Below are 21,668 nucleotides of genomic sequence, written 5' to 3'. Positions count from 1 at the left end.
ATCGCCCCCCCTTGATGTGTCTTCATAGGAGAGCATGATTCAAGGCAGACAGAAGAACAGTAGCCTATGGCTCATGTCTCTGCTTGTGATGGATGCTACAGTCACAGAGGACATTCCAGTGATCTGTGCTTATAGGAGTGACATCATCATCAAAAGGTGACATGGTGTGACCATAAAATTACATTTAATCAAAATGAAGCAGCTATATTTAAAACCTTTTCCTTAAGGGGGATTAATGAGGGCGGAAAATGGGTTTTAGGGTTGTTGTTTTTTTAATATATCCTGATTGGAAATCTCTCTAAAACTGTTTTGCTGACAGAAAACACTCATAACTTATCAACTCAACTTGTCAACTCTTTTTTTGAATCTACCTATTTTTATTAGCACTTTAATGTCTCCGATTAACCTTAATTGTGTTGGTCTACTCTGTTATCTTCCTCATCCTCTCCCCAGTCAAAATGCAACCATTGCACCAGGCATAAAACAGTACAGTATACCCCTCACAGATGTCATTCAGCTTATTTTGGTTTAAATGTGTTCCTGAGGCCTTCTAGAGGTGCACTAACAACATCACAAGCAGCCAGTTTCAATGGATATTATGAATGAACAGCATTATTCTTTAGTAGCTACAGGTGAATAGAAGGTATAAATAGTAGTTTCGAAGTATAGCCTATGGAGCACAATGCTTTAGTCTCTCTCTCCCTCTCCATGCCAGCACAATGCTTTAGTCTCTCTCTCTCCATGTCAGCACCATGCTGTAGTCTCTCTCCCTCTCCATGTCAGCACAATGCTTTAGTCTCTCTCTCTCTCCATGCCAGCACAATGCTTTAGTCTCTCTCCCTCTCCATGCCAGCACAATGCTTTAGTCTCTCTCTCCATGTCAGCACCATGCTTTAGTCTCTCTCTCCATGTCAGCACAATGCTTTAGTCTCTCTCTCCATGTCAGCACCATGCTTTAGTCTCTCTCTCTCCATGCCAGCACAATGCTTTAGTCTCTCTCCCGCTCCATGCCAGCACCATGCTTTAGTCTCTCTCTCTCCATGCCAGCACAATGCTTTAGTCTCTCTCTCCATGTCAGCACCATGCTTTAGTCTCTCTCTCTCTCCATGTCAGCACCATGCTTTAGTCTCTCTCTCTCCATGCCAGCACAATGCTTTAGTCTCTCTCTCCCTTTCCATGCCAGCACAATGCTTTAGTCTCTCTCTCCATGTCAGCACCATGCTTTAGTCTCTCTCTCTCTCCATGTCAGCACCATGCTTTAGTCTCTCTCTCTCCATGCCAGCACAATGCTTTAGTCTCTCTCTCCCTTTCCATGCCAGCACAATGCTTTAGTCTCTCTCTCTCCATGCCAGCACAATGCTTTAGTCTCTCTCTCTCCATGCCAGCACAATGCTTTAGTCTCTCTCTCTCCATGCCAGCACAATGCTTTAGTCTCTCTCTCCCTTTCCATGTCAGCACCATGCTTTAGTCTCTCTCTCTCTCCATGTCAGCACCATGCTTTAGTCTCTCTCTCTCCATGCCAGCACAATGCTTTAGTCTCTCTCTCCCTTTCCATGCCAGCACAATGCTTACTGTACAAGCTCTCTTTACAGAATCCCTGCCAGTCTATAGTCCTTCAGACCCCCAGGTATTCTGATGGTTTGTTATAAAATGTAAATTTTGTACTACAAGCTTATTATTGTTGCAGTGTCCCTCTTGTCTCATGATTGTTGAAGTGGGTCCACTTGAGTTTTGTTTACATTTTATTTCTTTACAATAAACTCAGTTACAGTTCTGGAGGGTGGGGTATAAAGTGCCAGGCTGGGCACAACCTTTTAATGTCTGCTCTTAACACAAAATAACATTGGGTAACATGATGTTCATTTGCTAAACCAGATCAAACAGATAAAATCAATGATTGGCTGGCTCCAGAATTTAATCATTAAAGATTTCCATATTCAATCTTGTTTGAGGAATCGATCAAAAGAAACCAAAGACTAGTAAAGTAGTCAGTAATGATGATACTGATTTACCTCGGCCTTATGAACACATTGAATATTATCCGGAACTTATTTCAGTCCACTGTAGTGAATTGATCCTGAAAGCATGTCATTTTCCAAAGACAACAATCATTTTGAACCAACAGTGTTGGTCTATGTCAAACATAACAAGGCTTCCTTTATATAAATTAGAAACAAAGGTGCAGTGTTGCTGACAATCCAAGTATTTCTAAGCGACTTTCACTCAATAAAAGAATTGACTTATATTGTTCTTGTAATGCAGTCCATTCAGTATTGTGATTGTGAACATGAAAAACTTTGGACAAGCACAAGAATAACATCAATATTGTAATAATGTATGTATCTGTATTCTGACCTTGGGAGAAAGTTGCTCATGATCACAAATGTTGACTAGCCTGTCGAAGACCATAGAAATAACATGTTTTTTTTTTTTTACTGTGTAGAATTCCCCTTTGTCATAAGCACCTTCTTAAGGCTGAGGAGAGGCTCGGAACAGAACCATAACAACCCATGTTATCAATTTCCCTTATGGAATATACCTGTTTGTAATTGTTACAAATTGAACAAAAATACACTTTTCCATTGTCTTCTTCCATCTCTCATCTTAACTTGTGTTAATTCCATTGTAGTTAACACCCTTAAATAAATTCCATTGTTCTTTACGTCACTCTTCATTCTGCTCTTGATCTTTTTCATTCCATTTCTCTTCCACCTCGGCACAAATTCCTCCCCTCCCACCTCCTCCTTCTCTCAGTCCCACTCCTCCTCATCTCTGTCAGGGTTGTCCTCTCTTGGTGGCTCTTGAAACTGGATGTTGGCCAGCATGTCCCTCATCGCCACCATTAGACGATTCACCTCCTGGTTCAGCTCCCGCCCAGCTCGAGCTACTTCCATGTCGTCCTCCTCGTCCCTCTGTCCACCCTTAACAGCGAAAGATAGAAATCAATAAATCTACAAATAATAATAATAATGATGATACATGGGACTTATATAGCGCATTTCCAGGACTCAAAGGCGCTTTAAACTATACACTAAAGGCTGGCTCACACTACAGGATTTTCGGGCCGATTTATGCCCGATTCACCCCTCCCGAGAATCGGAGGAGAAATCTGGCCTGGCAGCTTGCCAAGCTTGGTCGGGCCCGACGTTCGGCACCGATTATCTTGTAGTGTGAGCTGTTTGCAGATCCAATCTTAAGCCTCCCGATCTGCTCAAAGCCTCATCGGGGCCGTCCCGATCATATCAAACATGTTTGATATTTAGGACTGAAAATCTGCGCGAATACATCATTCTGCTGCTGCGCGAGACTCCCGTCGTTAATTGACGCGGCTCATTTGATGCGCTGCACTGCAGGCATTATAGGCTACCAAATACCAACAGCACAGAACCACGAGTATTTGGGGGAAAATGTCACTCATTTATATCACAATGAATGACCAATGAATAAAAAGTTGTTATATCGTAGTTTTGAGCCCCTGCCAGTCAGAGGCTGTAATCTCCTACCTGTCTATCAGCCAGGCAGTGTGGGGAAAAGGCATTGCTGCTGCGGGAAGCAATCCAGTACTATCCAAACTTTTGCCGATCTCATGACATGCAGCAGGGAAATATATTTTGTGTGTGTGTGTTTGTGTTCTCACTTGTACAGACAATAGAGTCGCGTTGTTTACACGCATGCTAACTACCGTGAGATTCATTTGTTTGGCGAGACGGGCATGAAAATGAGGAAACGAGAGAGAGAGGTGAGGTGGGGGCGGAGCGCTTTGGTCACTGCTGGAACCCCAAAAACGAAACAGGTTCGTATGGCCGGGCATCAATGTGATTATCCTGCCGATAATCTTAATAATATCCTGTAGTGCGTGGTGCGCCACATTTACAAATCTTGTAGTGTGTGCATGTTTGAGATTCTAGGGAAGATAATCTGGGAAGATTCTCCTGTAGTGCGTGTCACAGCCAGATTTCAAAATCGGCTAAGATTGTTAGAATCCTGTAGTCTGAGCCCAGCTTAAGGCGATGATGATAGTGCAACAGACAATGGACAAACACATACATGACACAGACACACAGGGATAGGTGGGGGGGAGTCTACCCGCCTGCTCCATTCAGCTCACCTGGAGATTGAAGTTTGGCAGCAAAGAACGGAAAAACAGCGACAATGTACTCTCATTGGTGGCTCCGATGCGCTGCCTGCACACACACACACACACACACACACACACACACACAAATATTGCGGTATTATTCAAGTGTGAAAGCAAATTGGGGAATTTACGTCCTTACTTTTCTAAACACGATATCTGCGTCTTGTTTTATACAGTGTAGATGTTTCAGACAATTGTACAACGACTTTACGATGCAATTTGATGTAGTGAGATGGGCAAGTGATCCTTTACCTCTCTGGTCGAGGGTAGGATGTCACAGAGTCCAGTGGGGGGAGAGGGTCGAAGCCCATCACAGGCTGAGTGGTCACCTCCTGAGGGGACACAAGAAATAAGCAAGATTGGAGAGGCCTCTTGCATGACTTCAGATACCAGAGCTGATCATCATCATCGTCATCTTCATTTACAGACCACGGATAGTTCCGATTTTTTTTTACGTGGGGTTGTACGGTTGGTAGTTATCGATACTCAGTACTTTACACCCTGTTTTTAGCTGAAATCTTCACTGTAGCCCGGTGCTCCAAGAAGGAGCAAGAATGTGAGGTGGACTTATAGCCTGCTAGAGCGAAGATTTCAGCTAAAAACGGGGTGTTTTCAAGTCAACTTGGCATCTCAGGGGTTATGGAGACTTGGATTACGCCAGGTGAGCAGTATGGAAGCATTTTATGTTTTAACGTTTTTGCTCTTAACCCTGTTCACACTCAGCTCTACTTGCCTGTCGCGGCCGGGCTCCATTTCTCCAAACTGGGACCACGCCGGCTGCATTCTACTGCATGTAGTACACAGACTGTCAGCAAGTACCTCATACAACCCCATGCCAAAAAATCCAAACTATCCCTTTAATTACGTGGTACGTTAGAAAACTAGCAGTATTCTGTGTCACGCAGAGCAGGATTGAGAACCACTATATTAATTAATATATATAATTAAGATCGGATTGGAAATTCTTTGAGAATTATCAAGAATTTGTCTACCGCCCATGGGGCGGCTGTGACTCAGGAGGTAGAGCGGGTTGACCACTAATCAGAAGGTCGGTGGTTCGATCCCCGGCTCCTCCAGTCCACATGTCGAAGTGTCCTTGGGCAAGACACTGAACCCAGAATTGCTCCCGATGGCTGTGGCAGCACCCTGCGTGGCAGCTGGCCACCTTTGGTGTGTGAATGGGTGAATGTAGGCACATTGTAAAGCGCTTTGGATAAAAGTGCTATATAAATGCAGTCCATTTACCATTTACAATCAGAATTAGCATTGAACTGCATAAAATCCTATTGATGCATAGTAGAATTTGTTGGTGATCGCATTGAGCACATTGTGGCTGTTCAAGTGCATTGAGTACATTGTGGCTGTTAAAGTGCATTGAACACATTGTGGCTGTTAAAGTGCATTGAACACATTGTGGATGTTAAAGTGTGGCTGCTCACTAGGGGCAGTGTGGAGGTGGCTTCTTTGATCTCAGACAGCAGGACGTGGCGATGGATGTTCCGCGGGGCACTCAGGTACCTCTGCTTTCTCCTGTGACAGAATGACATGTTCAGGGTGAAGGTTTTGAGGACAGAAATCTGGAATAATTCATATTTTTTAAAGGGGAATAGGCAGGTCAAATCTAATAATTATGTTCTTTATTGAGATTGTGGATATGAACCTGTAACCAGGTTACAGACCAACAGGCATGTGGTTCCAGAAGTTACACAATGGGGCAATGTCATTAATGTCTCAAAAAGCAATACGTTGAAAAGAAAAAAGTCTGCACTCTGGAGCATACTTAAAGACTTGGAGTTTAAGTATGCTCCAGAGTGCAGACTTTTTTCTTTTCAACGTATAGCTTTGTTAGTCTAGCACCTGGTTTGCATAGTGGATGTGCAGACGCTTCTCTCTACTATGTCTCAAAAAGCAACACATAAAACTGTCTTCTAGATAGAAACTACTGCTGGCAAACCAACACAGTTGACCAGAGATCTGGACCAAAGGTACAGCAGCAGAGCATCTCCCTGGGATCTTACTTGTTTTGGGAGTCCTCCACCAGGGGGTCATTGGTATCGACTCGATGCAACACCTGCTTCACACACTCTTCCAGCCAGAGCATGACCCCTCCCTCTTTCCAGAGGACATGGATCCGCCCCACATACAGTCCAATTAGCTCGGCCAGGGCAGGGGACTGTCTAGAGAGAGGGATGCAGAAGACAGAGAAGATAGGATGAATTTACACGTCTGGGGGACGAGAAAGAGTAGGCCAGAAAAAATATTCATCTATTTGTCTGAGTTAATTAAATTGGTATGCTACATTGGTACAATGGGGTTCAATTTCATGGTAATAAATGCTAACTTAAGGCTGTTACCCACCAAGAGCGATGCGAATATACAGCACGAAATTGCGATGCGAGTTTTGACCCACCTGTCAATCACAGCCACAGATGTGTACACGTCGGAAGTGAATTTCTGAAAAATCGGCCGTGGTTCAAAAAAATAAACGCCGCAATAACGCTCAGCGAAACTTCGCCGTTGGTATGCACGGTTGCATTGACTGATATAGGTTTGGAAAATATTATTGACGTGCAAATTAATCGCACAAAAAAAACGCTCCCGATGTGTAAGGACCTTAACTATTATTTTCCTGACTGACATAGGAAATTGTTCGGATGAGAGAATAAAGGCAGGATATAGAGCTGAACAATTCATTTAAAAAATTTGAAATCGCAACATGAACTTATGTAATTTACAAATCACAAGAGGCTGCAAATAATTGCTTATAGGTCCAAAATGGATTTCTAAAAAGGTAAAAAAAACTTTTTGCCATACTAAAGCTGTGCACACTGATTTTTTTTCTTTTCTTTTTACAAACTCACTTTTCTTGAAACAATGAACGTTCTAAAAGATTTATGACAAGAAAAACTTTGCAGTTTAAACCACAATTCTATTTTTTTTTAATTTTTTCCCAGTATCTTCCAGCCCCAGCGGGATACGTTAGTTACCCCATCTGACTCTTTGGGCCAAAGAAGGCATGTGATGAGACTGCAGCATCTGGCTGCACCGCACACAGATCCAGTAGAGGCATCAGCACTGAGGAAAACACACAAACAGCACCCCCAGCAGGTGAAAACACATTTATGTCTGGACTACGAATGAACACTACTTTTTGTGGAAGCCTTTTAGTCATGATAAGCCATGTGATGTGATAGTAGAGTTTAAATGCTGATGCACTGATATGCATGTTTCTGTCTGTCTTACCTCCGGGGAACATGATGAGAGCATTCTGCAGCATCATGTCAGCCTTGTGTCTTTGTTTTTCACTTTCCTCAGGATCCATGTCTTCTTGCTGGCTGAGATGGAAATTGCTAAGTGCAATGGAGAATGCAAAGTTCGGCAGCTGGGACAGATTTCTGTGCTCCTGAGACAAAAAAAATAATTCCAGTAAGTTCTGTCGGAATAACAAAAAACAGCCTGAAGTAACGTCAGGTCAGAAACACGTATATACGTTATTCACGCACGCACGCGCGCGCGCGCGCACGCACGCACGCACGCACACACACACACACACACACACACACACACACACACACACACACACACACACACACACACACACACACACACACACACACACACACACACACACACACACACACACACACACACACACACACACACACACACACACACACACACACTTCACCTCCCAGTCCTGGTATAAGCGGAGGAGAGAGTGGTACTCTCTGGAGCGCAGTGTCAGGAAGTCAATGAGCAGCAGCATGCAGAGTGGATCAGAGTCTGGGTCCAAACTGGTAAAGAGATGCAGAAGACCAAACAAAAGACTGCTATAACAAATGTTTGACCAAAAAACAGACCAAATATGTGATTGTAAGTACATTTAAAGCTGGTGTAGGTAGGTTTTATCAGCTGACATTTTGTTTGAATTCAGCAAAGTAATCCTCCTGTTGGGTGACCACAAAATGACTAAATGGAATAGTCTGAGTTGGTTTGTTTAATTTCTATTGCTATAATCACTTGTCTTCTGTTGTGTGCTTTTGTTGTTCAATAAAAAAAAACTTTGGGTTGCAAAAAAGAGCTGTATACATTCCTCCTCGATTATCTTTGTTATTTCAGTGTAGGTTGGAGTAATGCAAATAGTGAAATATGTAACTTCAAGAATTGATTAATATTTAGTCAATGAAATCACTTTTTACAAGAAATTAAAGAGGCAGACGCAGGTTTCATATAAGGGTTAATGTATGTAGGTGTCCATTATCACAAACTAAGGGGCGTGAACCGGCTTCCGCAGAGTCCATTATTTTGTGTTATACCATGGTCTGTGTGAATACTCGATTCTGATTGGCTGCAGGGTGTCCATTATTAGCTGATAATGTACACCTAGCTAAGTAGTTCCAGTCAAATGGTCTGTTCATCGTTCATATCAATGCGCCAGGATCACGACAGAGCCGTTTGAGCTCTATACCACCATTAAGGGTTAATATGGCACTTGTAACTATTGAGATTACCCCTGTGTGCTCAGTTTATCAAAAATAACAGCTATTTAGAAATCTGTTGTTTTCTGAGATCTGATGTCAGCTGACAGAACCGGCTCTCATCTGTCAACTGTCAAACCAGCTCTGTTCACAACTTTGCAGAAAGCTAGCCAGGTGCTTTGCAAGAGCGCGTGCTGCTTGTATCACTGATACACTGACAGCCCATTTCGTTGTTTTCTTTGTGTTGATCTCATCTTTTTCCTCTTCGATTTGATTGGTATCGCTGATAAAAGACAGCGCGCGCTCTCGCAGATCGCCTGGCTGGTTTGCTACAAAAGTTGTAAACAGACGGTTTGACAGTTGACAGCTGAGAGCCGGCTTCTGTCAGCCGAGTAACATAAACATATGTGGCTCTATCGTTGCAACAGCCTAAAAACAGCACTTAGCGCCAGGCGCAGATTAGTGGGTGTGGACCAGCGCACTCGATATTTTGGTGTCGGCACTACATGCGGCCTTAAGCATTATAACCACGCCTTTTAAGCGTAAAATTATGCACAACCTGCTCATTGGAGAAGTGCAGTAAACTAATCACAAGCTTCCCTTTTAAGCTCCAATTCCACGGAGCGATCCAGTCCGGCTTCAGAAAAGCAGAGGCGCTCTGAGCTCCCCCCTCCCTCTTCCATCCCCTCCTCGGCTGTCTCCATATATATTATTCCATTATTATGCTTCTCAAACCAATCTCACTGCAGTTTAAATACTGCAAGCATGTAAATATGCTACACTATAGCAAGATCAAAGTGAAAAGAATATTCTAAACGCATTGGCTAGAAAAATATAGCCTATCTATGTCATGATGAGATTAGATTGGTGAAAGTTTGTCCAGAATTATATCGTTTTCTCTCGCTACCCTTTCTTCTCCCCTGCTGCACAGGTAGGATGATGCACATAAATATAGCCTACATTATGTAAAGTGATTGCATAAATGTGTTTTTATTGTAAAAGTAAATGTGAAGTAAGCTAAGTCTTATTGGAGCGGACATCACAGTAGGACATCACAGTAGAACCGTGTTACGGCAGTCACTCATCTAAATCACGTTAAATCTGCGAAAATCTGCAAGGGATATATATACCACCTGGATTACATATGTTTCACATAGGGTTGTGTTTGGATTTCTATGTTTTATTTTGGCCAATATTGAAATGTTCGAGAATTGCATGTTGTGAGAACATAAACATTATTTCTATCTACCACTTTAGGGAATTTAGGCTGATTTGGTTGATATTTCTTGTCGAAATGTATTAGCCTCAATGCATGCTGGGAGATTTCACATGTGGCTCAACAGCCTCTGAATGACAGGGGCTCAAAACTAGATCTAACAACTTTTTTCCATTGGTCTTTGTACCTGTCTGACACGCGAGGGAGAGAGATAGAGACGCGCGAGAGAGGGAGAGAGAGAGAGAGCGGGAGAGAGTGTGAGATCGGCAGAGGAGAGCTGTGCGTAAATAAATATGCACAGTAATATCCGCAGCGCACTGAATAAGGCCTGGTTTTGAAAAGCGCTAAGCGCTAAATTAACGCCAGGGGGGAAGATATCGTTAGGCCGGTATTTAAGGCCGAAACGCCCATTCTGGCCTATTCTGGCACTGCGCCACGCCTCTTTGGCGTAAAGCGCATTTCGGGGCCTAAAACCATGTTGCTATCTTCCCGAGGCAGGCGCAAGGCGCGTTGTTTTGCGTTTAACGTCAGTTTTTGCGCCTAAGGCCAGTGGGAAGATAGGGGGCATGATCTCCGAAAACGACAGATTTCTAAATAGCGGTTATTTTTGATAGACTGAGCACACAGGGGTCATCTAAATAGTTACTTTGACCAACTCAATTCTTTTCTAAACTTATAAAAGTGCCATATTAACCCTTAACGGTGGATAGAGCTCAAACGGCTCTATCGAGACCATGGCACATTCATATGAACGATGAACAGACCATTTGCCTGGAACTACTTAGCTAGGTGTACATTATCACAAAATAATGGACACCCTGCAGCCAATCAGAATCGAGTATTCACACAGACCATGGCATAATAGTTTATACAGGCAGGTGATTTAGCCAGTCACCTAGTTCAATGTATCCACTTTACAGCTTTTATTAGGGCAAGATCATAAAAGATGAGCACAGTATAATGGACACAAGAGAGTGAAAACTGCCTGTCCTTTCGTGCCTATTTGGCTGCAGAGTGGCGGTCTGAGATAACGGCAGCACAGCTGAGCATTATGTCTGTTTGTCTCGCATTGTAATGACTGATTCGGAGGGCAAAGCTATGCTATTGGTCAGTTTGGCTGTGTACCTGAGGATCAGTCTGCAGTACTCCAGTGCGGTCCGTGGGCATCCTCTCTTCTCCAGGAACATCATGTGCTTATAAAGAGCCAAATAATATGCCCTGCAAACAGATTAAAGTGTGCTGTGTGTTATTCTTTACTACAGCATACTGATAGAGACACACAAAAAAACAATTTAATTTAGAAAGCATTGTCTACAGTCCAGACAAACCTGTTCTCTGGTCTGAGATAATCAAGTCTGCAGGTCCCTGAGGTCAGACTAAATAATGGGTGAAAAGCACATTCAAAGCTGTACAAGGCCCTCTCTGAAAAAGAAACCAAACAGAAATATTGAAGTTATGTCCACACCAACAGGAAGGTAATCTCGTCCCCACAGAGCCCCCATGGCAAAGTAGTTATGGCATGAAGGCATTGGCTCTCATTTAGCAAACGAATGTACGACATAAAACTGGGAGTTCAGTCATTCTCAGCATTTATCAATCTGGATGTGTGCGGAGGATAATGTCTCAAACAGGACAGTGGTATGTTAGTCTATGCCAAAAACCAGTGTCTATGAAAGGCATAAAACCGAGGGGGTATGGGTGCTAGGTTGGCTGCAATGGCAAAGCCAGAACGACCACACTGCCCCACCTAAGCCTCTTTTTAAGCCAGGAGAAATTAATTCAGCTGCATTCAGCTCAAAATCCATATAGCCTAAACCAATTTGGCAACCGTTAGGTAGGACTTTTTCAGATATAGACAAAAATGACAGGAGATGGAAGTTTAATAGTTTGGTCCAAATTCACCTTGCAAGGCAGCTGGATTCGCGCGAGATCATGAGATCAGATCATGCCCCAACAAAACCATCCAGCTGGCAGCGTCAGGTTACCAAATTCAACCCAGACATGGCAATAGTTAACCTATTCACTGGGGCATTCCAATTCCCAAACTTTAATTGATGAATTAAAACTGATAATAGCTCGGTGATTTGGGAGAAACCCTCATACTTTATGCTACATGAAGCTGACGCTCTCAAATCGAGCGTACAGTAAGTACAGTTATGGGTAAGTTGAGTGGATCCCAGTAGTCTCTATCTATTGGATACACTGATAAGATGTTGCTTACAGATTTGACAGCTGGGTCACTGCTGGGCCCTGAAACAAATTATACACCTTGTCTCGGGTAAGAATGAGTTTTAATCTCTTTACGTAGCCACTGATCCTCACCAATGAGGTCCCTGGCCATCTCCTGGTCCTCCTGTATGCGACAGACATCAGAGAGTTGCAGCAGGGAATCAATGTGGTAAGGGTTCATCTGTAGCAGAGACTAAAGGAACATGGTGAAGGAAGCAGGATGAGGGAGACACAGATGGATAAAAAGGTATTATGAACTAAAATATTAGGGATTAAACAATAATTTCTACTGTGGCTGACATTTTAATTGGCATCTTAATTGTTTCTGATTTAACCATGACCAAAGTCTTTCCCTAAACCTTAACTAAGTTGTTTCACAACCATAACCTTACCCAAAGTTGTATTTGCCTAAACGTAAACATTACGGTAGTCAACCTTCAGGGTGAAAATGGCCTGTCCAATTTGTGCAGTTTCACATTTGGTTCTCGTGTCACTAAATGTTATGAGATCACGTTAGAAGTTTTTACCACAATGTTGTTGGGGTCCATGGACTCCACCGCATCCAGGAACTTGAACTGTACTTGTTGGTAGTCCCGACTATGCTCAAAGGTGAAATGCTGCAGGCCATCCTTTGACTGGAGCAGGGTCATTGAGATTCCTGCAGAGGCATGTCTCAGGTAAATACATGTGCTGCTGACACGGCTTGACTCGCTTTGACTTGGTGCATCAGCCCAGCAGGGCTTGGATTTGCATCGCCGTTACAACAGGCCTACCTGCTTGAAGGTGTTGTCTTTAACTCAGAGGTTCTCAAATGTTTATCAGCCAAGGACCCCTTACAAGATAGAAAATATACCGGGGACCCCCTCATTCTGATTTGTGATTTTGGGCGAAGCTTAATTGTTTCCATGGTAACGTGCTTGACTTTTAAATTGATAGGTTTGTTAGATTAGAATGTAATCCATGAAACATGGATTACAGCCGGGACGCCCCAAGCTCTTTGTGTACTTGCGAGATGTAATTACCTCTGCCAACAGAGGGGTTATGTTTTTGCCCGTTTGTCTGTTAGCAGAAAAGTTATGAACGGATCTGCATGAAACTTTGTGGAAAGTTTGGTCATGGGACAAGTAAGAACTTTTGAAAAAGAAAGAGCACGCACATCCACTCTGTAGAGCAGGTGCAGGACAAACCCCCGATCAAATTGAAAAATAATATTGGTAGTCACTGCAGAGACTATGCTCCCAGGCAGTTTATACGTATATTAACCTTTCTATTGTACGATCTGGACCAGTCCACTCTATGCAGTGTGCGCGGACCGCCGGCCCCTATTTTATTTGACAAGGAAGAGCTTTTTAACACACAGAATAGTGAAAGAGGGGCATGGCTTCTAATTAAAAGGCACATAACGTCCAAATGGATTCACAAATGTCTTTTGAAGTGTTTTGTTCCAAAATACTTTTCATTGCTCAATATAAAATATTCAAGGATATTCATTCCGCAACATATAAATATCACATATGAAAACGTATTCTAAAATGTTATTACTTTATGAGTGAAAGGCTAAAGATATCTAATGAATTGAAAAAATATATTCGTTTTTCTTTAAAGGCCTTCATTCAACAACTGACATTTAAATACACCTATGTAGTATGCAATTGTCAACAGTCAGTTGTTAACATGTAGGGTAGTCTGTAAAGTGAGGACAGGTCACAAATGTCAAAACAGGCAAACCCGTTGGTCATCTGCTGGAAATAAAAGCACTGAATTAACACAAATGAGTGTGAAGCAGAGGCTACCTGGGCGGCTGAAGCGAGGCCAGGTGTCCTTAGGAATGGTCATCCAGGTGCTACGATGAAACTGCCTCTGTCTCTGTCGCAGTCTGTGAAAAAATAATAGATACACATGTGAACATACAGGCCCTGGGCCACCGAAACCCATACAATCATAAAAAAAGTCCCCTTTACCTTTGATCTCCAAGAACAGCTCGAGCCCCAAAATACCTCTTCAGCTCAGTCTCTGGATTCAGATTCCTAATGAATGCAAAATGATAATGTGGACCAATTAAGACAACGCATTTCAAGGAACCCATAAGGTTTGTTTGATTTAGGTTGGATTGACAGACAGTTCAAGTTGGCATTAAAGGGATAAGACACCCTCAGTTTTAACCTTTCCCCACCTACTGCGCAATTTAGAAAAATCCAAAAGATAGCAATACAAAGCTGGAGTTTGTACACAAAATCCAGAAAACAAACATTATGCAGTACAATGTGAATGACACATGCATGACAAGGATGTATGCGTTTAATTATATGATTACCATGAACATTGATAAAGAGCAGAAAGAAGTGAGATTATGATGTGCTATACTGTTAATAAGGCTCTCCTATAGAAATGCAGAATAGAGTGAAAGTCTGCGTTTTCTTATGATTTTCAAGTGCATATGGGGTCTTGACAAGTTGGCTGGTAACCATACTGAGTGATGTGGGAAAACATACCAGTGTGGTTTGCTGCAACAAGTGATTTATACACTCGATTCATACACAATGCCCTGCCATGGCTGTGACCAGGAGGGTTCAGACAAGCAACCTCCAAAGAATTTGCCATTCTTATGTGAGCCTAGCAAAATCACATGGTGGCAATCTGGAATCACAGACTTTTTTCTCTTTTAGCTGATGTGGCTAGAGGGCAACTCTTCCAAATCCTCCTCACAAACAACAACAGTGCTGCTAGTGCTCTTATCTGACTGTGAACTATGGGACTCTTCCTCCTCACCTGTGCTCCACATATATCACAGGCCTGCTGTCTGATCCACCACAACCCTCATTCTGCAACGTCAGACCATTGGATCGCTCTAGGGTCTCCAGCAATGCATCAATATCTTCATTTCCTGCATTCTCCTGAAGCCAGAGGAGTCAGTTAACAGAATAAGAGCAAATTAAGTGAAACAAAACATCACTGTTGTTTTGGTTTAATGGTGTAAAGCGTATAAAAAGTAAAACACTACCAAAAAAGTACCAGCATTGCTTTTTAACTGGCAAGATGTTGCTACGTGGCATACTTGAACACTTTGAGGATGTTTGTACATAGAGGTAGATATTGTAAGTTGGCAATACATTTTGATCCTCATGACTAATGTGTGTGTGATCATCATGATTAAGCACGATTAATAATTTAATTCAGAATAGCTCACAAAATAATTGAGATGATCATTTTGGCCACAGTTTTGCAGCTGAATCATGACATCTAAAATCCATACTCTGTATCCATACTACCTGTGTATTTTCTGAGTTCACTTTTGGCTTCTTCTTTTTCTTCTTCTTTTTAACCTTGTCTCCAGACAAAGACTGATAAAGAACACACATATGAATATTCACATTTACATAAACAGAATATAGACAATATACATGGACATCCTCCACACTTGCTCACTGTTATCTTTACCTTTGCAGACTTTTCTTCTTGCTTTTGACCAGTCTTCTCAATGTCTCTGTTGTCATTCATCCCCGTATCAGCATCTTCACTCCCATCTGCCTTCTCTGCATCTTCATCAGCTGACAATTTATCTGCCTCATTCTCTGCATCACATATCTGGTAAAATGCAAACAGTTGGTAAGAAATATTGTTGCATAAAGCAGTGCCAAAACAGTGAAATGTCATACCCAAACGTTGAATAGCACATTTCCACTGAAGATCTATGAGAAAGGTTCTCTACTAACTCGCCTACTAGAAAACCTTGCGTTTTCGCGCAAGATCAGCATATTGTTTTTCAGTGAAGTGTCCCTTTAATAAGTTCACAACGTTACGAGCTGTGCAATTTTCTCTCATTCTATAACGTTAACTGATACTGTCAGCTTCTTCCTAGTGGTTTTCTGTTCAACACAACAGCACCGTAAACATTAACTTGTGGGGGTGATCCATGACGAGGCAATGGGCTAATGCCATAAAGACAGCTCTTGCGCTAGCACGAAAGAGCATTAACAACAACTTGTCAGTGAGAAACAGATTAAGCTAGCGTTACGTGACGTTACACGCTGTTACAAAGTCGTGACGCTAAGTGACTTTACCAGCTCATAAATGTTGCTGAGGTCTTTCTGAGCCTTGTTCTTTGCTTTTCGGCTGCTGCTGTTCTTGTTTGACTGGACAGTAACGTTAGCCGCTAGGTCAGCCTGCTCCTCTGGACCGTCATCTAAAGTTAGCTCCCCGAGGTCCAGAGCCTCCTGACCCCGCTGTTTCCCTTTCAGCCTCCGCAGAGCCCGGCTCGACATTGTCCACACACTTATTATCTACTTGCGATTAATATTTAGCTAACGTTAGCTAGTTAGCTAGATGTCGTTACAGTTGTCAATTAGCGAGAGAGAGCAATGTTGACAATTTTGTGCCACGGCTATCGACAAGAGGAAGGAGCACATTCATTGGCTGAAAACTCTTCTTCTGCGTCTGCTGCTTCTTCTTCTTTCATGTACGGCGGTTGGCAAACAACTGTATGGCGCACTACTGCCACCAACTGGTACTGGAGTATGACAGGTGTGGCACAATATCTATCTATCTATCTATCTATCTATCTATCTATCTATCTATCTATCTATCTATCTATCTATCTATCTATCTATCTATCTATCTATCTATCTATCTATCTATCTATCTGTCTATCTGTCTATCTGTCTGTCTGTCTGTCTGTCTGTCTGTCTGTCTGTCTGTCTGTCTGTCTGTCTGTCTGTCTGTCTGTCTGTCTGTCTGTCTGTCTGTCTGTAGGTATGTAGATAGATAGATAGATAGATAGATAGATAGATAGATAGATAGATAGATAGATAGATAGATAGATAGATAGATAGATAAATAGATAGATAGATAGATAGATATATAGGTAGATAGATAGGTAGATAGATAGATAGATAGATAGATAGATAGATAGATAGATAGATAGATAGATAGATAGATAGATAGATAGATAGATAGATAGATAGGTGGATGGATGATAGATAGATATATATAGGCTATAGATAGATAGATATCCTGCAGAACTTTAAAACTGACTCAAGCATCTATTTCACATTTAACTGTGGAGCCTATCCTCATCTTCCATTGACTATTCCTTCTGTTCTCCTCCTTCTAGAAATAGGTTGACACTCAGGTTAACAACCTACTACAAGTAACAAAACCCTCATGATTAACATTCCCATGTCATAGGCAATCCTGGAAATTGACACATTTTGAAGGAACAATTTATCCCGAAATGAAAATTCTGTCATCATCTACTCACCATCATGCCAATTGAAACACATGTGAAGTTTGTCCCTATACAACACAGGGGGTTGCGAGCACAACTCCAGAGAAAACCAGTCACCATTGACTTCATTTGTACTGTACTGTACTGAAGTCACTGGTGACTGGTTTTCTTTTGTATATGGACAAACTTCGCCTCTGTTTCAACTGGCATGAGGGTAAGTACAGTAGATGACAGAATTTTAATTTTTGGGTGAACTGTTGCACCAGGGTGCACCCACGGGGCGGGGGCTGGGTGCACCGCTCTCCCCTGGTTCTGGTTCTCAATCCTCCAGCAGGAAGTGGCAGCAGTGGCATAAGTACAAGTGTCAAGACTTCTCCGATAAACTAGTTAGAAAATATATGCTATATTGTTGTAGTCACTGGTATATGGGAATACTCGGAATGTGATGTGAAACTACAGGGATTTTACATTGAACATTTCATAAGATTACTTATCTGTCTTACCCAACACTAGGTCTCAATAAATCTAGAAGTACAGTGACCTGTCACTGTTGCGGCTCAAACTAAAATAAGGAAGTGTCAGCCACTTCTGTGGTTTCCACTTTCGACACCAACTCCAGCTGCTCTATGGGCTAACAAGAAGAAATATGTGGAAAAATAAAGGTCTCTCTTCAAGTCAGCATCTGACAAGCAACAGTTGGGTCAGATTTATTAAGTGAACATTTTTCCATCATAATGCAATATGGCAGTGTGATCAAGAAAGCAAGAGTAGAGAAACATGAGATGAAAGAGGGAAATTCCAATGTATTGAAATTCACCGTGAGAAGGAAGTTGTAAATTTCACCACTATGTATAAAAAAAATCCAAACCACGTGACACCTCGTCACATGTACATTTCTGAAAATAAATCAATGAGAGAAAATGGCATTTCTCTGGCACAAGGGATTTATTTACAACACATCAAAAGTACCTAAGTAGGTCAATGTCAATTTTAAAGGTAAACATGGAGTTTGACTGATATGTTCCTCCTCAACATTTTAAACGATTCAGTGTTTCCCCCAGAGATTTATTGTTGGCACAATTCTACAGTGAAATTAAGCACTAAAATAATGTGGGGGGCAAACAAACCACAATTCAGTGTAAAACCAATTAATCCGTTTTAGCAAACATGTACAATATTGGCCATTGATATGTAACGTTAGCCTACAGGAATGTAATCAGTTGACTTAAAGAAATAAAACAAATACAGTTTGAAGACCTATAGGGTAACAGAAGACAAACTCAACGAGCTGCTAAGATTGTCATGTCCGCCCTAAATTGATTAAAGCCATATAACCTGAGGTTACAGTGTTCATGCATTATTTTTCGACTATTACTGAAAAAATGGCATCAAGTGCATTGGAGAGCAGAACAAATTGACATTCATCACAGTAGTAACAACTTTGCATAGCAAAATCTGACACCTACCAATTACTGTGCCCTCTGTCTATCATCAGCCACACCCACATTCCTCATTGCTAGCTCCTAATGTATCCTGCAGCCACCTAACAGGTACAACATGCCATTTTAGCAGGTAACTCCAAGTTAGACCTTAGTAACTTGTGTGAGTTACGGGTATAACAGAGTTCCATTATTATTTATTATTATTATTATTATTATTATTATATCACTGTGCAAAAACTGAATACAATTTCTTTTTCACAAATAAAACACATTTACTCTTGTCACTATATCAAAGTATCAGATGGCAGTTACCAATAATTTACTGAATCCATCTTCAGTACTCTCTATCATAGACCCTTCTCACGGGGGCCATTTTGTGTCGAAAAGGCAGGGTAAACACAGGTGCAAGCAAAACACTAATGAGGGTTTCAAACTTCCATGATTGGAATTTGGAAACCCTCATTAGTGTTTTGCTTGCACCTGTGTTTATTCTGCCTTTTCGACACAAAATGGCTCCCGTGAAAAGGGTCTATTTTAATGGGGGGTGGGTATAGAGGTCACTGGTCACTCATTGGCAGTTACAGCGATGGGGTTGTCGTAGGCGGCTCCCTCCAGGTCCTCTGCACGCTTCCTGCGCATCTCGGCCGGCGGTCTGGGTGGAGGATTCTGAGGCGGGTTCTTGATGCTCTCTCCAACTGGCTTTCGGGTCTCCGTCTTCCGCGGAAGAATGGGCTCCCACTGTTCACCTCGGATAGCTGCCTAGGAAGCAAGAAGACGATCACCAAATACAAGTCAGTGATAGTGGGCTGGTCCGTCAACAAAAAGTATCATTGATGTTGTTCATTTCCGAACAAAGTTTTGACAATAAATATGAAATTTGAAATGGAGATAAGTGTGTGACTGGAAGGTTTCTTCCAATTTGAACTAGTGTATATTTGACCTACAGTAACTTTATCCAACAACCAAGCACTAACGAGTAAAACATGATCAGTTTAATTAAATCAGTTTCATCTAGTTAGTAGAATCATGGTTGTGTTCATAATCATAATTATACAGAGTGCAGCTTGGAAAGAATATAATGTTGGTTGGCACATAATCTAAAAAAATGCAAAGTACCTCTGCTCTGACTGGTGAGATTTCATAACTACAGAGTCCTGTCTCAATAGAGATAGCAGGAATGGAACAGGAACTTCCTTGTTATCATTTCCTTGTTTCCATCAACTGCTGCTCACGCCCTCCATAAGCCAAAAACCTGAACGACTGTGGCTAATATATAACATGCTATATGATATACTAAGGGTGGAGACTAAAGTGGAGATTAAGGCCATTCACTTACTGCTAGGTAGATGAGGCTGGCGATGCCCAGGCAGACAGTACCGAGGACAGTAGCAAGCATGAACCCCCCAGGAACAGCGACCCTGAGGAAGAAAGAAATGAGAGCATGTTTTTGAGGGAACAAAAGACAAAAAATATCGCGCTGCCAGTGTGTCACAGAGAGACTTGTGAATGAAAAGAATGTTGTCTAGCAATAATGGACTCACCCAGCCCATAGAAACGCTCTGACATAGTAGTTCCTGGTCAGCGGCCCAAAGGATTTCACACACACAGTGAAGCAGTATTGACCCCTGAGCGATAAGATAAGATAAGAGTGGATAACAGCTTCCGTGTCTTGACGGAACAGTATAATGGTGACAACACAGAGTTTAACCGCTTGTTACAAAAGCATCGACTGATATGGCATCACTTACGTCCTCTCCACACTGGTGCCCTTGTTCCTCTTGCCTCTTGGATACTCCAGCAGACAGACAAACGCCCCAGCAGCTCTGAGCGTCTGTCAAGGTTACCACACAGCTCCACAGGTTTCTCTAAAGTCACCTCATATAAACTCTCTCTGACAGGGCGTCAAAGCTACTCAAAATAATTGGAAGTAGTAGGGGGGGGGAACGGGGGCAAGACCAGCCCCTTGTTTCTGCAACCAGACACAACATGAATCATGCGATCACAGATTTAGGAAGAATTAATTTCCTTCTGTGATGTAGCATGTAGGGCAGCAGATGGAGAAAGTGGTAAGAAACAGAGCCAGGCTAAAAAAAAAAGCAGGTCAAGTATTTCATCATGGTAAAGTTATTGTGAATGGAAGCATGTGGAGCTGTATTGTATGTGAAGATCAAAGGATACACTGCATAAGCAGCAAACTCCCAGCCTCTGAACTGTCCAGCCACCCCCACTATGCCACCAGTAAGGAGAACTGAAGGAAGGAAACAAACAAACAAACATGTATCAGTCCTACAAGAGACAAGCCCATGTCAAGCTGTATAACATTTTCTTTCAGTTCTTCATCATTTTCTGAAACACAGAGCTGAAACTGGTCTGAATTTACACTTATGGTCCACGACCAGACCCAAACATCTAAGTAAAAACAAAACAATATTTCGGTGAATACAATTCAAAGCAGACTCATTTCAACTGAAAAAATATGGACACTCGAGTGAATGAGCCAAACATTCACTCCTATCAAACTCAATCCATGCATATCTGTAGAGAGAAGTTGTGTGGTACTCACTGAGTCCCGCCGCCAGCGCCTGCTCATTTGCCCACATCGCCCACTCTATCTTCCCCATAGTGTTTTCACCTGAACAGCCGCACCGCTGCCTGACTGACTGCCTGGAACTCCGCGACAGACAGCGACTGTCAAATCTGATTGTTATCACCAGGAAGAAGATGTATTTATAAAAGACAAAAGATGTGGAGAGGAGGGCGGGCCCACGGGCTGGCCACTCCCCAAATCACTCGTCATTTCCGAACTGTGTGGGGCTGCCGCGGAGGGGGCGGGGCTTACGCCTTCCTTCCGACTGTGACAGACTACCTACACACATACAAACAAAGTTACACTAACATACTGCTCATCCATGTCTACATAGTTAGGTTTAACTGTTTTACA

At 42.3% G+C, this 21,668-nt stretch overlaps 2 protein-coding genes across 3 annotated transcripts; both read right to left on the bottom strand.

Annotated features, from left to right (window-relative positions):
- Positions 1-1,786: 1,786 nt before the first annotated feature.
- On the bottom strand, positions 1,787-16,412 carry tcf25 (TCF25 ribosome quality control complex subunit). 2 transcript variants are annotated; one of them, XM_083650860.1, is made up of 18 exons: positions 16,123-16,412; positions 15,500-15,646; positions 15,331-15,402; positions 14,831-14,955; positions 14,023-14,088; positions 13,855-13,937; positions 12,589-12,719; positions 12,155-12,254; positions 11,161-11,254; positions 10,958-11,050; positions 7,827-7,932; positions 7,382-7,541; positions 7,126-7,213; positions 6,157-6,315; positions 5,578-5,668; positions 4,391-4,470; positions 4,109-4,184; positions 1,787-2,921 (listed from the first exon to the last, which is right to left on the bottom strand). In XM_083650860.1, exons 1-18 carry the CDS (start codon positions 16,321-16,323, stop codon positions 2,751-2,753), a joined length of 2,043 nt encoding a protein of 680 aa, XP_083506986.1. In that variant the 5' UTR covers positions 16,324-16,412; the 3' UTR covers positions 1,787-2,750. The 2 variants fall into 2 exon arrangements, with proteins under 2 accessions (XP_083506986.1, XP_083506987.1); XM_083650861.1 differs by having other exon boundaries at positions 15,352-15,402.
- Positions 16,413-17,989: 1,577 nt separating this feature from the next.
- cyba (cytochrome b-245, alpha polypeptide) lies at positions 17,990-21,432 on the bottom strand. The gene is made up of 6 exons (XM_083650342.1): positions 21,291-21,432; positions 20,906-20,975; positions 20,476-20,550; positions 20,269-20,352; positions 20,064-20,145; positions 17,990-19,486 (listed from the first exon to the last, which is right to left on the bottom strand). Exons 1-6 carry the CDS (start codon positions 21,346-21,348, stop codon positions 19,292-19,294), a joined length of 564 nt encoding a protein of 187 aa, XP_083506468.1. The 5' UTR covers positions 21,349-21,432; the 3' UTR covers positions 17,990-19,291.
- Between the last annotated feature and the right edge of the window lie 236 nt (positions 21,433-21,668).

Source organism: Poromitra crassiceps (assembly GCF_964638095.1).
Source record: "Poromitra crassiceps genome assembly, chromosome: 14".
In the NCBI taxonomy this organism is placed as follows: Eukaryota; Metazoa; Chordata; class Actinopteri; order Beryciformes; family Melamphaidae; genus Poromitra; species Poromitra crassiceps.
The sequence above is the reverse complement of the archived record's forward strand: the minus strand, read 5'-3'. Positions and strand labels throughout refer to the sequence as shown.

Excerpts from the sequence above, each read along its gene's own strand:
- tcf25 (XM_083650860.1), bottom strand. The coding sequence starts at position 16,323 with ATGTCGAGCCGGGCTCTGCGGAGGCTGAAAGGGAAACAGCGGGGTCAG. Across the intron at positions 12,720-13,854 it reads GCCTCGCTTCAGCCGCCCAG|GAATCTCAATGACCCTGCTC; the intron begins GTAGCCTCTGCT and ends ATGCCTCTGCAG. Across the intron at positions 2,922-4,108 it reads TGCCAAACTTCAATCTCCAG|GGTGGACAGAGGGACGAGGA; the intron begins GTGAGCTGAATG and ends TTCGCTGTTAAG.
- cyba (XM_083650342.1), bottom strand. The coding sequence starts at position 21,348 with ATGGGGAAGATAGAGTGGGCGATGTGGGCAAATGAGCAGGCGCTGGCG. Across the intron at positions 20,353-20,475 it reads GGCACCAGTGTGGAGAGGAC|GGGTCAATACTGCTTCACTG; the intron begins GTAAGTGATGCC and ends CTTATCGCTCAG. Across the intron at positions 20,146-20,268 it reads AGAGCGTTTCTATGGGCTGG|GGTCGCTGTTCCTGGGGGGT; the intron begins GTGAGTCCATTA and ends TTTCTTCCTCAG.